Source organism: Triturus cristatus, chromosome 3_2, assembly GCF_964204655.1.
Source record: "Triturus cristatus chromosome 3_2, aTriCri1.1, whole genome shotgun sequence".
Classification (NCBI taxonomy): domain Eukaryota; kingdom Metazoa; phylum Chordata; class Amphibia; order Caudata; family Salamandridae; genus Triturus; species Triturus cristatus.
The window spans coordinates 1,168,194,367-1,168,206,571 of record NC_140584.1 but is presented as its reverse complement, the minus strand read 5'-3'; the positions used below and the strand labels follow the sequence as shown (position 1 = coordinate 1,168,206,571).

The following is a 12,205-nucleotide window of genomic DNA, read 5'->3' as shown; positions in this document are numbered from 1 at the left end:
AGTCTGGGCACGTCATGCTCCTCCCATCCTGCCCACTTTGACAACTGCTGGTGCTAGAAGCTTTTTCAGTGCTCCCCCATGGCCTCTCCTTCTCCATGGATTCCTTCACTACTGCCCTCCAGTACTGCCCCTCATCTTTCCATAACCACTCATTCTCGAGCATTTCATTTGTTTATTAGCAGTACTCATACCAGTGGTGGGTGTCAGAGCACTTTACATCACACACAGATGCGGAGACAAAGAATCATATATGTGTAAATCAGTCTATAGTAAAATGTTACATAAGACAGTGAGGCTTAAAAAGCGTAGGAATCACACGTCATCCATACTTGTAGGCAGAATATTTAAACAGTATTTGGTCTAGAGAAGCACAAACTCGGGATTTAACAAGTAATACAGTGGTTGGGGTTGGCTTTAAAAATAAGAATGTATATCTACCTAAATGAACCCTTTTTAGCAACATTAGGATAATGAAAGGCTGTGTAAAAAAAATAGAATGCTCTAACCTATACGATGCAGTTTGCTTGCAGCCCTTTAAACACAGTTCATAGGTCATTGTTCTATATTCGGAGTGTAATTTATGAGCTGCGAGTAACAAAAGATGTCTGAGACAAAAGCAGTAACCCACTGAGCTATCCACATAAAATACAGATCTGTGATTTGCACGGCACACGTTCTTTACAGCAGGGATATTAACCCTCTGCACTGCCACAATGAATCAAAATGGCCACTAGATACAACTCTGATCTCTCCCAATCAGAAATAGTAATCATCAGAGTTACCTTGACATTTTTACTGTTGACTGAAAACTGCTGGCCACACAAGGACCTCTGCAGCAGGTGTTTTTAAATGCATAAGTTATTTCTACACACAGCGACAACCTTCGTCTTTTGAAATAACTCACAGGTTTCCCAGGCAGGCCCTTGCGACCATTTCCAGAATGAACACGTCCTGAATTTACGGATAGACTCAGGACCAGTAATCAATAACCCGACTTAATAGAAAAGGAGGCTGCATCCCAGAGGTTCCAAGTGGTAAAGAGCTGCTGCACCCCCAAACCTCCCCTGGCACACCCGTTGAGAGGCCTAAGATTTCACAAAAGCAACCAGTGCGCATGGGCGTGGCTTCCATTGGCGCAGCAGTCACTGGTCTGATGGAAAGCCTTCTAACTTCCCTCTAGGCCTAGGGTAACATGCCTCTACTTACCACGCACCCACCAGTTAGTGAGGTCAACAGATTCACTACTCACGGGTAACAAGCAGCGGCGACTCCATGAGTCCGTCCTCACGATCTTGGCACTGAGGGCATCTGGCAAAAAACATAAAAGCATGTCAAAAACAGCAATCAGCAAACAGCATGTCACATAAAAGCATGTCAAAAACAGCAAACAGCATGTCACATAAAAGCATGTTTAAAAGATTATATGAAGCCATTTATTCACTACCAACCCCCTACTATGACAAATACCGACATGCAATGGGCCTCCGGTGACTGGACACCAGTGGGTGGAGAAGCAGCGCTGTTCCCTGCTCTGACCGTCTTTTAGGTCGGTCATAGCAGGTTCAGAGGGTTTAAACAAGTGACCTGTTTGCAGGTGGAATGTCCGTGACGGACATGGGGTGGGCTCGGTTTGTTTTCCTGTGAGTCAGATATACAAGGGTTTCGATAGCAGATACGGACTGTGTGGCTCGTGGAACTGTAGTTACACTGGTACTTGCCAAAGTATCTCTTTTGTGCCTGCCCCTTCCTCCTTCCTTTGGACCCATGCGTCTTTCTTCGTCAGACTTCATGCAGACCTTGCGTCAGCGTGTTCCTTCTCCTCTGGCCACCACTAACCTTACATGTGTCGTACGGGAGCAGTGTCCCCCCCCCAACTGGACATGAAGCTCCATCGGGAACTACACCGGTGACCTCCTTTCTTCTGGTGGACATTGCTGCTCATGGGGTCAGGATGCTGAAAAGAGCATCTTTGGACCATGCATGATAAGGCATGACCTTACATGGTATGGTATGGTACGGAATGGTATGATACGGCTGTAAAGGGGGCCGCAGCGCAAGGTAGATGGTGCGCACTGCGGCGGCCGCAATAGTGACACTACACGAGTGCTCAGTTCTCTAGCGTGGTCCCGACTGACGATACGGGACCGTACCTCTTTATTTTATCCAGGCGCATGGCGTCACACGCCAGCGCCGATGCCTACGCTCCGGGCGTGGGTAAGCTAAACTGCTACCCCGCCGGAGAACATTACATTCCTTCCAACCTTTATTAAACATAAACAAAACATCAACATTTTGATCCGTTGCCAGTTCTGGTCGTGCCATCTGCTCTCAGCTCCCACACAGGTACAGGTCACAGTCCGCTGCGGGTCTTTGGTTCTTCACACCATGAGCCCTGCCAGACGGGAGGAGGGAGCCGGATTGCTCCTCAGGCAGTATCTGGAACGCACTCCTCGTGATGATGATAGGGACAGGGCCACTTCCTGCGAGACCCTGCCCTCAGGAGATCTCATTGGGGAGTTGGACAGTCCTCCGTCCGGAGCTACGAGCGGTGATAGTGGTCCTCTGTCAGATCCGTCCGGATCATCCATGGGGATAGTTCCTTGGCTGTCTTCTACCTCCTCAGCCATTCTCTGACTTGGGCCAGCCTCCATACTATCCAGGATTGGAAGGTTGGGAGTTCCAGCATGGGCCTTTTTGAAGAACACTACATTCCGTGTGAGTTCTTCCGTTCCTCTGCGGGCTGTTACCATCGTGCCCGTCCGGCAAGTTACTGTCCATGGACGCTGCTCAAACGGGAGATGGAATTTGCTCCCTGGGTGTCTGTCTTTGACATAGACCATGTCCCTTTCTCGGATGGTCGCCGCTTTCGCTCTTCGTTTGATACTGGCATGGTCGTTGGTACTGGTCCTTTTGGCTAGGACCCTCGTAGTGTCAATCTGGGAAGGGTGCCAGTTCGGGGATGAGGAATAGTGTCTTGCGTCACTCGACCCATGCTTGCTGGTCCCGGTGCCCTCTCGGTCATGAAATGTGGCGTCAATCTGTATTCCCTCAGGAAGCTATAGATGGCTCTTTCCAGGGGCGCTTCCTCGGCATGCACGATGCAAATGACTTTGTTGAGAGGGCGCATGAACCTCTCTACTTCCCCGTTTGCTTGGGGCCAGCGCGGTGTTACTTTCCGATGGTGAATGCCCCAAGACTTGAGATAGGCGACAAACTCTTGTTCCTGAAAGGGCGGGCCATTGTCTGTCTTCACCAACTCAAAGATCCCATGAGTGGCAATGATCTTCTCCACTTTGATGATCACCTCCGTGGCCGTTTGGCCTCCGACAATTTGTATTTTGTGTAGTCATCTATGACCACGAGGGCATAGCGTCCGTCTGGTAGGTGCCCAAAGTCTATACTGACACACTCCCACGGTCGTCGTGGGTTGTCTTCAGTGATGACGGGGTGAGGTCTATCTGGTTGGCCTGACATCTGGCACCATTGGCATGTTCTGACTGTCTGCTCTACCATAGTGTCCATCCCCGGGAACCACAACTTTGCTCTCAGCCGGCCCTTGGTCTTCACCACGCCTTGGTGCCCTTGATGTGCGAGATCTACTGCTTGTTGGGCAAGGCTCGACGGAATCACTAGCCGCGAACGCCTCAGCAAGCACCCACTGCTGTCGATAGAGAGCTCTTCTTTGATCCTCATGATCGACTCCAGCGTGGTCTTTGCTTGTGGTGTTCACCAGATCATCGTGGTTTGGACGGGGCGCCAGTCATTTGTTCGGACTGCGGTGATGGCTAGCTGCAGACACTCATCATTTCGGGTGGCTTCCACAATCGCTTCGAGACTCATCGGAAGCAGTCGGGACCATTCTGCTATGAAACGGACGTACTCTTTGCTGTCCTCGGCATCTTCTTCCTCTTCTTTGGTCACAGCCCTCGAGTGCCTCGAGAGGTAGTCTGCTGGATTGGACGAACCTGGTTCGTACTCAACCCGGTAATTGTATCCTTGTAGCTGGTGGATCCATTTTTCTATCCTCGGGGGAGGCCTGGACGCTGATCCTTGGAAGAGTGGTAGGAGGGGCTTGTGGTCTGTGGAAACTGTAAATGGGTGGCCATACACGTAAATGTGGAAATGCCGACAGGCCCAATGGATGGCAATCGCCTCCCTCTCGATCTGAGAGTAGCGCTGTTCGGTTTCCGTCAGGGAACGGCTTGCGTAGGCAATCGGAGCCCATTCTTCATTGGTTGTTGTTGGATGAGCACTGCCCCTAGCCCGTAGGGCAGAGGTCTTCAAACCTTTGGTTGCCGAGACCCCCCTGTCAACATTTTGAGGCGTAAGGACCCCTCCTGACAAAAATTTCTAAACCTGTTGACTACATTGTGTGGGATGAAAATGTAAATTAGGTTATGTGATGCAGCGTATTTTGGGATAGCATTGCTTCATTATTTTGACATTTTTTACACACAGTATCACCGAGGAAAGATTTCACCCAATCAGTACCCATTTATAGCCAAAATACAGCAATTATCATCAGAAAGATTTCTAGTCCACCTTTTTGAAGGGTCTTCCACTCTGCAGCAATACGTGCTGCCACATTAGAGGCTCACCTGGCCCTGACCGGGAGAAGCAGGGGTCCCTTAAAACCCTGGCAGTTTTGTGCAGAGTTAAACAGTTTACCCATGCAGCTTTCCTCTCACCCCCTCCCTTCCATCCCTCTCTCCTCTCCTAACCCTGGATCCCTCCCTCACTTTGCAGGCCATTTTCTTTCACCCTTTTTTACAACTTCTGAATTCTCCCCATTCAACCTCTCACTTCACCTTTAATCACCTCTTGCCATTCTGTCTTTTCACTGCCCTCATTTCTAACAGTCTCTCACATTTATCTCATGGCCTCTCTGGTCCTGTCACCTCCCGTGCCCCTCAGCACTTCTCATTCACCTCGTCTCTCCATTCAAATTTTTGTCTATTTGTTTCTTACACCTCTCCAGTCCCCCCATTCCTCTTTCACATCTCCCCTTTGTTCTAACAGAAGCCCTCCCCTTTGGCTCACACTCACTTCTTGTGTGTCCACACTTCTCTTCGGCAATTCACATTTCTCCTCATCTCTGACCTCTTCAATCAAATTTTCTCACTCCCTTGCTATCCTCTCTCATCCTCTCATCTCTCCTCATCAAGCATACGGGTCGGACCCGTATGCTCCTCTTCGCCTGTGCCACTCTGCTTATTGTTCCCTAATTGAAGAAGGCATGAGTTGTCTGTCTCACTGTTTTGAATCTATTATCCTTTAGGAAGATATAAAAACCTTTCTATATGCTCTGTAGGTTACCCCATTTGGCTGGTTCTCCTTCTGTGTGTTTCTCATTTGCCGTCAGGCAGTCGATGGTTATTAGCCCTAGGACATCTTTTGGTAACAGTAGTGCATTACAAATGTAAATAATAATAGGCAGAAGCAGGGGAGCCACTAGACCAGAACTTCAGAGGGGTGGGGGGGGCTAACACTCCCAGTCAGGGCTGGTCCTAACACTGCTCGCACCCGGTGCAACAGTCTTTTTTGATGCCCCACCCCCGTTTCCTCCTTCTCCATGAATTCCTTCACTGCCACTCACCAACAATGCACCGCATCTCTCTATAGCACCTTTCTGACAAACATTTCATTTTTTATAGCACTAATCATAGTTTACTCACACTCATTTCTGTGATCTGCATGGTACATATTCTTTGTAGCAGGCACATTAACCCTCTGCCCTGTGTGGGTGACAAGAGTGCCCATGTGAGTGCATGGTGAGCGATGCAACAGTGTGAGAGTAGGGCAAGAGGAGTGACTGCAGGGTGAGTGAGGTGGCGTATGAATTTGGGTGCGGATGCAAGTTCAGAATGGAATGAATGATTACTGATGGGCTTGTTTGAGTGAGTTGCATATTGAGTAGTGAGGGGGACAGATGAGTGAAGTGTCACATGAGTGCAGGATGAGTAGTGTGCTCATGTGACTGCAGGGTGAGGTATAGGGTGAGCAGCACAAGTGCACTGTGAGTGCAGAGTGATCACTGTGAGTGCAAGATGAGCGGGTGAATGGTGCAAGTGCATGGTGATCAGTGTGAGTGCATTGTGATCGCTGTGCGTGCAGGGTGAGCGTTAAAGTGAAGGGCGAGAAAGAGGAATGAGTTGTCTGAATGCAGGGTGCATTCCCAGACCCATGAAGAAACTCAGCATGTTATTGACGGCTGCGTAGAGTTTAAGATCTAAGTTAAACTATTGCGGCATTAATCGAGGGTGAAGGAAATAAATAATGTGCTGATCCTGCAACAAACTTCCAGTCCTATGGTTAGGGTTGCCTACTCATTATTTTGATGGCCCAGTCGGTACAAAAAAAGCAGTCACCTAAATATAAATAGAAAACACTTTTAATTGTGTTCTAGGGCTGCCTCAATGATCCATGACTGATAATTAAAGAGAACAAAGACAGAAAAGTCATAAAAGGAATGCATACATACTTTTTTATTTCTAAGTCTATTTAGTGCTAAGAGGAGATCTTTGCAGGCTCTTTAAACAAAACACGGCAGGCATTTTTCTTTTGGCAAGCCTACTTTATATTCCTTTCCATGAAATGCATTCTCACACTACAGCAGTAAATGTAAAATACCAATGTAAGGAATAGGCTGAGTGGGGACCCAGGGGGTACTGGAACCAGGGAAAAAACCTAAGCCTCTGTAACCAGTTTGCAAAGGCATGTAAATATGCAAATGGTCTTTAAAGACCTGTGAAAAACACGGGAGTGCTGGAGATAAGACTCCAGACACTGCCCAGCTGAGCCCCCAGCAGCTCAAATTTCACTGCAGCAGCCCGGACTGAGACACAGGACGGGGAAGACGGAGGGGGGGGTTGAAGCCCTTGGGCCTGGGCAGAAGTGTGACTGGGATGGCGTGACCCCCTTTGCATCACTCCACGGCCCCCCTGGGGGTCGCGCCCCACAGTTTGAAGACCCCTGCCGTAGGGCCTGGCATCAATGGCGACGTTGGTGGGCTGGGCTGGGTCAAAGTATGACAGCATGATGTCTGCCGATAGTGCTGCTTTGGTGTCTTGGGAGGCTTGTTCTTGGTCAGGGCCCCATTGCCACGTGGTGGCAGACTTCGTCAGCTCCCAGAGGTGCTTCGTGATGTTGGTCAGGTCGGGGATGAAATGCCTGCAGAAGTTTACCATCCCTAGGAAACTCCGCACTTCTGAGAAGTTGGAGGGTGCGGGACTTCCTGGATATCTCGCACCTTGTCGGAGTCTGGGGCTACTCCTTTGTCCGAGAACGTGTAGCCAAAGAAGCTGATCCTCCTTTTCAAGAATTGGCATTTTTCCTTGTGCAAGGTGAGGCCAGACTATTGGATCCGCTGGAGAACACTGCAGAGTCTTCTGTGGTGGTCTTCCAGGGACATGGTGTAGACCAACAGGTCGTCACTGACATTCAGAACTCCTGGGAACCCGCTGAGGACTTCCCTAATGGTGTTTTGAAACACCTCAGCGGCGCTCGAGATCCCAAAATTGAGGCGCTTGTATCGTCTGAGGCCTGGGACGTGGTGTAGACCAACAGGTCGTCACTGATATTCAGAACTCCTGGGAACCCGCTGAGGACTTCCCTAATGGTGTTTTGAAACAACTCAGCGGTGCTCGAGATCCCAAAATTGAGGCGCTTGTATCGTCTGAGGCCTACGTGGGTAGAGAAGGTGGTGACGTATCGGTAAGTCCATTTTGGAGAACCACACTGCACTGTTCAACTCCCCCAGAATGTCGTTGATGGTGGGAGTTATGTGCCGTTCCCTTTTTATAGCTACATTTGGGAGGCGCATGTCGACTCAGATGCGGACCTACCCTGGCTGTTTTGGTTTCCTTGCCACTACGATCGGGGACACCCACGGAGTGGGCCCGCTGACCTGCTCTATGATCCCTTGCCTTTCCAAAGCCTCCAGTCCCTCTTCGACTTTCTGTCGCAGGTGGAACGCTATGCGTCTGTGCCTCAGTGCCACCGGTTGAACTGACTGGTCGATGTGAAGTGAGACTTCTTTTCCTTTTAGGCATCCGATTACTTTGAAGATGTCGTCAAACTCCTCCAAGATGGCCGCTAGTTTCTCTTCCTGGACGGCGAGAGCAAAGGAGATTAGTCTAAGCTCTTCTGCTGTCTGGCCACTCACCAGCATTCCACTCCCTTCCTTTGTTACATACACCATGGTGGGGACCCTTAGATCCTGATGCAGAATTTCGCTTTTTGAATCATCCCAGGAGTGGCATGGGTGTCTTCTGCCCATAGGTGAATACACAAATCTTTGCTTCACGCAATGGTGGACGGGGACTCAGATGGTTGTACACGGTGGCGGCTATCAGTTCGATCGAGGCACCCGTGTCTATGGTGGCCTGCATGTCTTGGTGGTGGATCGGGACAAAGCACTTTGGGAGCCTGCGTCGTTTCCGCGGCGGTTGGTCTACTGCAAACACATAATGGACGGGGTAATCTCCCGTGTCGTCATCCATGTCTTCGCTGTCTTGCGTTTTGTCTAAGGTCTGGGCTTCTTCTTTTTGGGGCTTCGATGACCTGCAGACTGCTGCGAAATGGTTCATCCTGCCGCAGGCCGAGCACCTCTTCCCCTTCGCCGGGCAGTCCTGCATGCGGTGGGGCGTACCCCCACAGTAGCTGCATTCCTTCTTGTCTTGCGGGCGCCTCCCTGAGTTTTGGCGCGACTTGGCTTTTACATCATTCACCTGCTCCGTCTTGATGGGACGGTGGAGAGCGGCCTCAATGTGGGATGCTCTGGCCTTTGCTAGTTCTTTAGACCTCCCCATGGCAAGGATATCTGCCAAGGGTTTTCCGGATTCTTGGAGGATGTTTTCCCTGAGCTTCGAGGAGTAACAGCCTTGTATTATCTGGGCCCTGATTTCCTCCTGTTCGTCTTGAATACTGCACGTGCTGGCCAGCTCTCAAAGACGCCCATGGAACGCTTCTAACGACTCCACCGCTTCCTGTTTGGCCTGGCAAAAGATAAATCTCTCGTAGTCTCTTTTAGCCATAGGCTCGAAGTGTGCATTTAGAGTGTTTAGCATTGTCGCGTATGTCTTGGGGGTGGCCTCTACCAGCGTTTTGTAGATGCGATGTATGTCTTTTCCACTGAGGTGGAGGAGCAGTGATCTGCGCCTGTCTCGGGCTATTCCTGCCCCTTCAAAATAGAATTGGAGACGATCGGTCCAGTATCTCCATTTTGGGGCAAGGGAGGAGGAGGCACCGTCCACCACAAATGGCTCTATGGCCGGGATCGTCGCCATCCTGATGCAGCTGTGGGAGTACCTCGCGGCACGTGCACTGCCTCTCTACTGGACTGGAGCGGCAGCCCCCTGGTCGAGGTTGGCTGTGATGCAGTTGACACGATGTACCATGGTTATTCTGCCAGCCCCCGCCGTTAACATCCACCAGGGGGTGCTGGGAGACTGATGCATGCGTGCCGGCTGGGATGCTGAGGGTTAATCACTGGCCCGAGCATTGGCTCTCATTTGGGCTGCAGGGCCTCTCCTAGTGGCAGCAGGCTGGCTCTGTATGTGGCTGCAGGGCCTTCCTTAGTGGCAACAGGCTGATAGGCTGACTCTGAATGTGGCTGCAGGGCCTCAACTAGTGGCAGCAGGATGTGTGCTAGAGGGACTGTAGGGTCTGCACTCGTGGTACCTGCTGCTCACTGTGGTGGACCGCCGGAGCTGGGTCGATAATGTGGCGTGAGCTCGTCACCGCCGTTGTCGCCAGTGTAAAGGGAACCGCAGCGCAAGGTAGATGGAGTGCACTGCGGAGGCCGCAATAAGGACACTACACGAGTGCTCAGTTCTCTAGCGTGGTCCTGACTGACGATACGGGGCCACACCTCTTTATTTTATCGTCACACACCAGCGCCGATGCGTATGCTCTAGGCGTGGGTAAGCTAAACCGCTACCCCGCCGGAGAACATTACAACAGCATGGTATAGTATGGTGGGGTACTGTATGGTATGGCACAGTACAGTATGGTATGGTATGGTATAGTAGGGAATGGTATGGTACAGTACAGTACGGTATGGTATGGTACACTACAGTACGGTATGGTATGGTATGATATGATATGGTATGGTGTAGTATGCCATGGTATGGTATGTCATGGTATAGTAGGGCATGGTATGGTATGGTATGGTATAGTAGGGTATGGTGTGGTATGGTATGGTACAGTAGGGCATGATACGGTATGGTATAGTAGGACATGGTATGGTATGGTATAGTAGGGTATGGTATGGTATGGTACGGTACGGTATGGTATAGTAGGGCATGGTATGGTATGGTATAGTAGGGCATTGAATGGTAGGGTATGGTATAGTATGGTATAGTAGGGCATGGTATGGTATGGTATGGTAGAGTAGGGCATGGTATGGTATGGTATAGTAGGGCATGGTATAGTAGGTCATGGTATGGTATGGCATAGCATGGTATGGTATTGTAGGGCATGGTATAGTTGGCATGGTATGGTATGATATGGTATAGTAGGGCATGGTATGGTATGGTATAATAGGGCACGGTATGGTATGGTACAGTAGGGCATGTTACGGTAGGGCATGGTATAGTAGGGCATGGTATGGTATGGTATAGAATGGTATGGTATGGTACAGTATGGTATGGAATAGTAAGGCATGTTATGGTATGGTATGGTAGGGCATGGTATAGTAGGCCATGGTATGAAATGGTATGGTATAGTAGGGCATGGTATGATATGGTGTGGTATAGTAGGGCACGGTATGGTATGGTACAGTAGGGCATGTTATGGTAGGGCATGGTATAGTAGGGCATGGTATGGTATGGTATAGAATGGTATGGTATGGTAAAGTTTGGTATGGTATAGTAGGGCATGGTATGGTATGTTATAGTAGGGCATGGCATAGTAGGGCATGGTATGAAATGGTATGGTATAGTAGGGCATGGTATGATATGGTGAGGTATAGTAGGTAATGGTATGGTATGGTAGGGCATGGTATAGTAGGACATGGTATGGTATAGTATGGTATGATATGGTATAGTAGGGCATGGTACGGTATGGTATGGTATAGTAGGGCATCGTGTAGTAGGGCATGGTATGGTTCAGTATGGTATGGTATAATATGGTATAGTTGGGCATAGTATAGTAGAGTATGGTATGGTATGGTATAGTAGGGCATGGTAAGGTATGGTATAGTAGGGCATGGTATGGTAAGGTGTGGTATAGTAGGGCATGGTATGGTATGGTATGGTATAGCAGGGCATGGTATGGTATAGTAGGGCATGGTATGGTATGGTATAGTAGAGCATGGTATAGTAGGGCATGGAATGATATGGTATGGTATGGTATAGTAGGGCATGGTATAGTAGGGCATGGTATGGTATGGTATAGTAGTGCATGGTATAGTAGGGCATGGTATGGTATGGTATAGTAGGGCATAATATGGTATAGTATAGAATGGTATGGTATAGGATAGTATGGTATGGAATAGTAAGGCATGGTATGGTATGGTACGGTATGGTAGGGCATGGTATAGTAGGGCATGGTATGGTATAGTATGGTATGGTATGGTATAGTTAGGCATGGTATAGTAGGGCATGGTATGGTATGGTATAGTAGGAAATGGTATGGTATAGTAGGGCATGGTATGGTATAGTATGGTATGGTATGATATGGTATAGTTGGGCATGGCATAGTAGCGCATGCTATGGTATGGTATAATAGGGCATGGTATGGCATTGTACAGCATGGTAGGGTATGGTATGGTATGTTATGGTATAGTTGGGCATGGTATGGTATGGTATAGTAGGGCATGGTATGGTATAGTAGGGCATGGTATGGTATGGTATAGTAGGGCATAATATGGTATAGTATAGAATGGTATGGTATAGGATAGTATGGTATGGAATAGTAAGGCATGGTATGGTATGGTACGGTATGGTAGGGCATGGTATAGTAGGGCATGGTATGGTATAGTATGGTATGGTATGGTATAGTTAGGCATGGTATAGTAGGGCATGGTATGGTATGGTATAGTAGGAAATGGTATGGTATAGTAGGGCATGGTATGGTATAGTATGGTATGGTATGATATGGTATAGTTGGGCATGGCATAGTTGGGCATGCTATGGTATGGTATAATAGGGCATGGTATGGTATTGTACAGCATGGTAGGGTATGGTATGGTATGTTATGGTAT

At 49.1% G+C, this 12,205-nt stretch overlaps 1 protein-coding gene across 1 annotated transcript in view; it reads right to left on the bottom strand.

The window, feature by feature from the left end:
- Positions 1-12,205, bottom strand: part of PLCD4 (phospholipase C delta 4) — a 514,626-nt gene that overhangs the window by 315,307 nt on the left and 187,114 nt on the right. Inside the window, exon 2 of the mRNA XM_085650039.1 lies at positions 1,250-1,308. Coding sequence (XP_085506165.1) covers positions 1,250-1,308 — 59 coding nt within the window. The remainder of the gene's footprint in view (positions 1-1,249; positions 1,309-12,205) is intronic.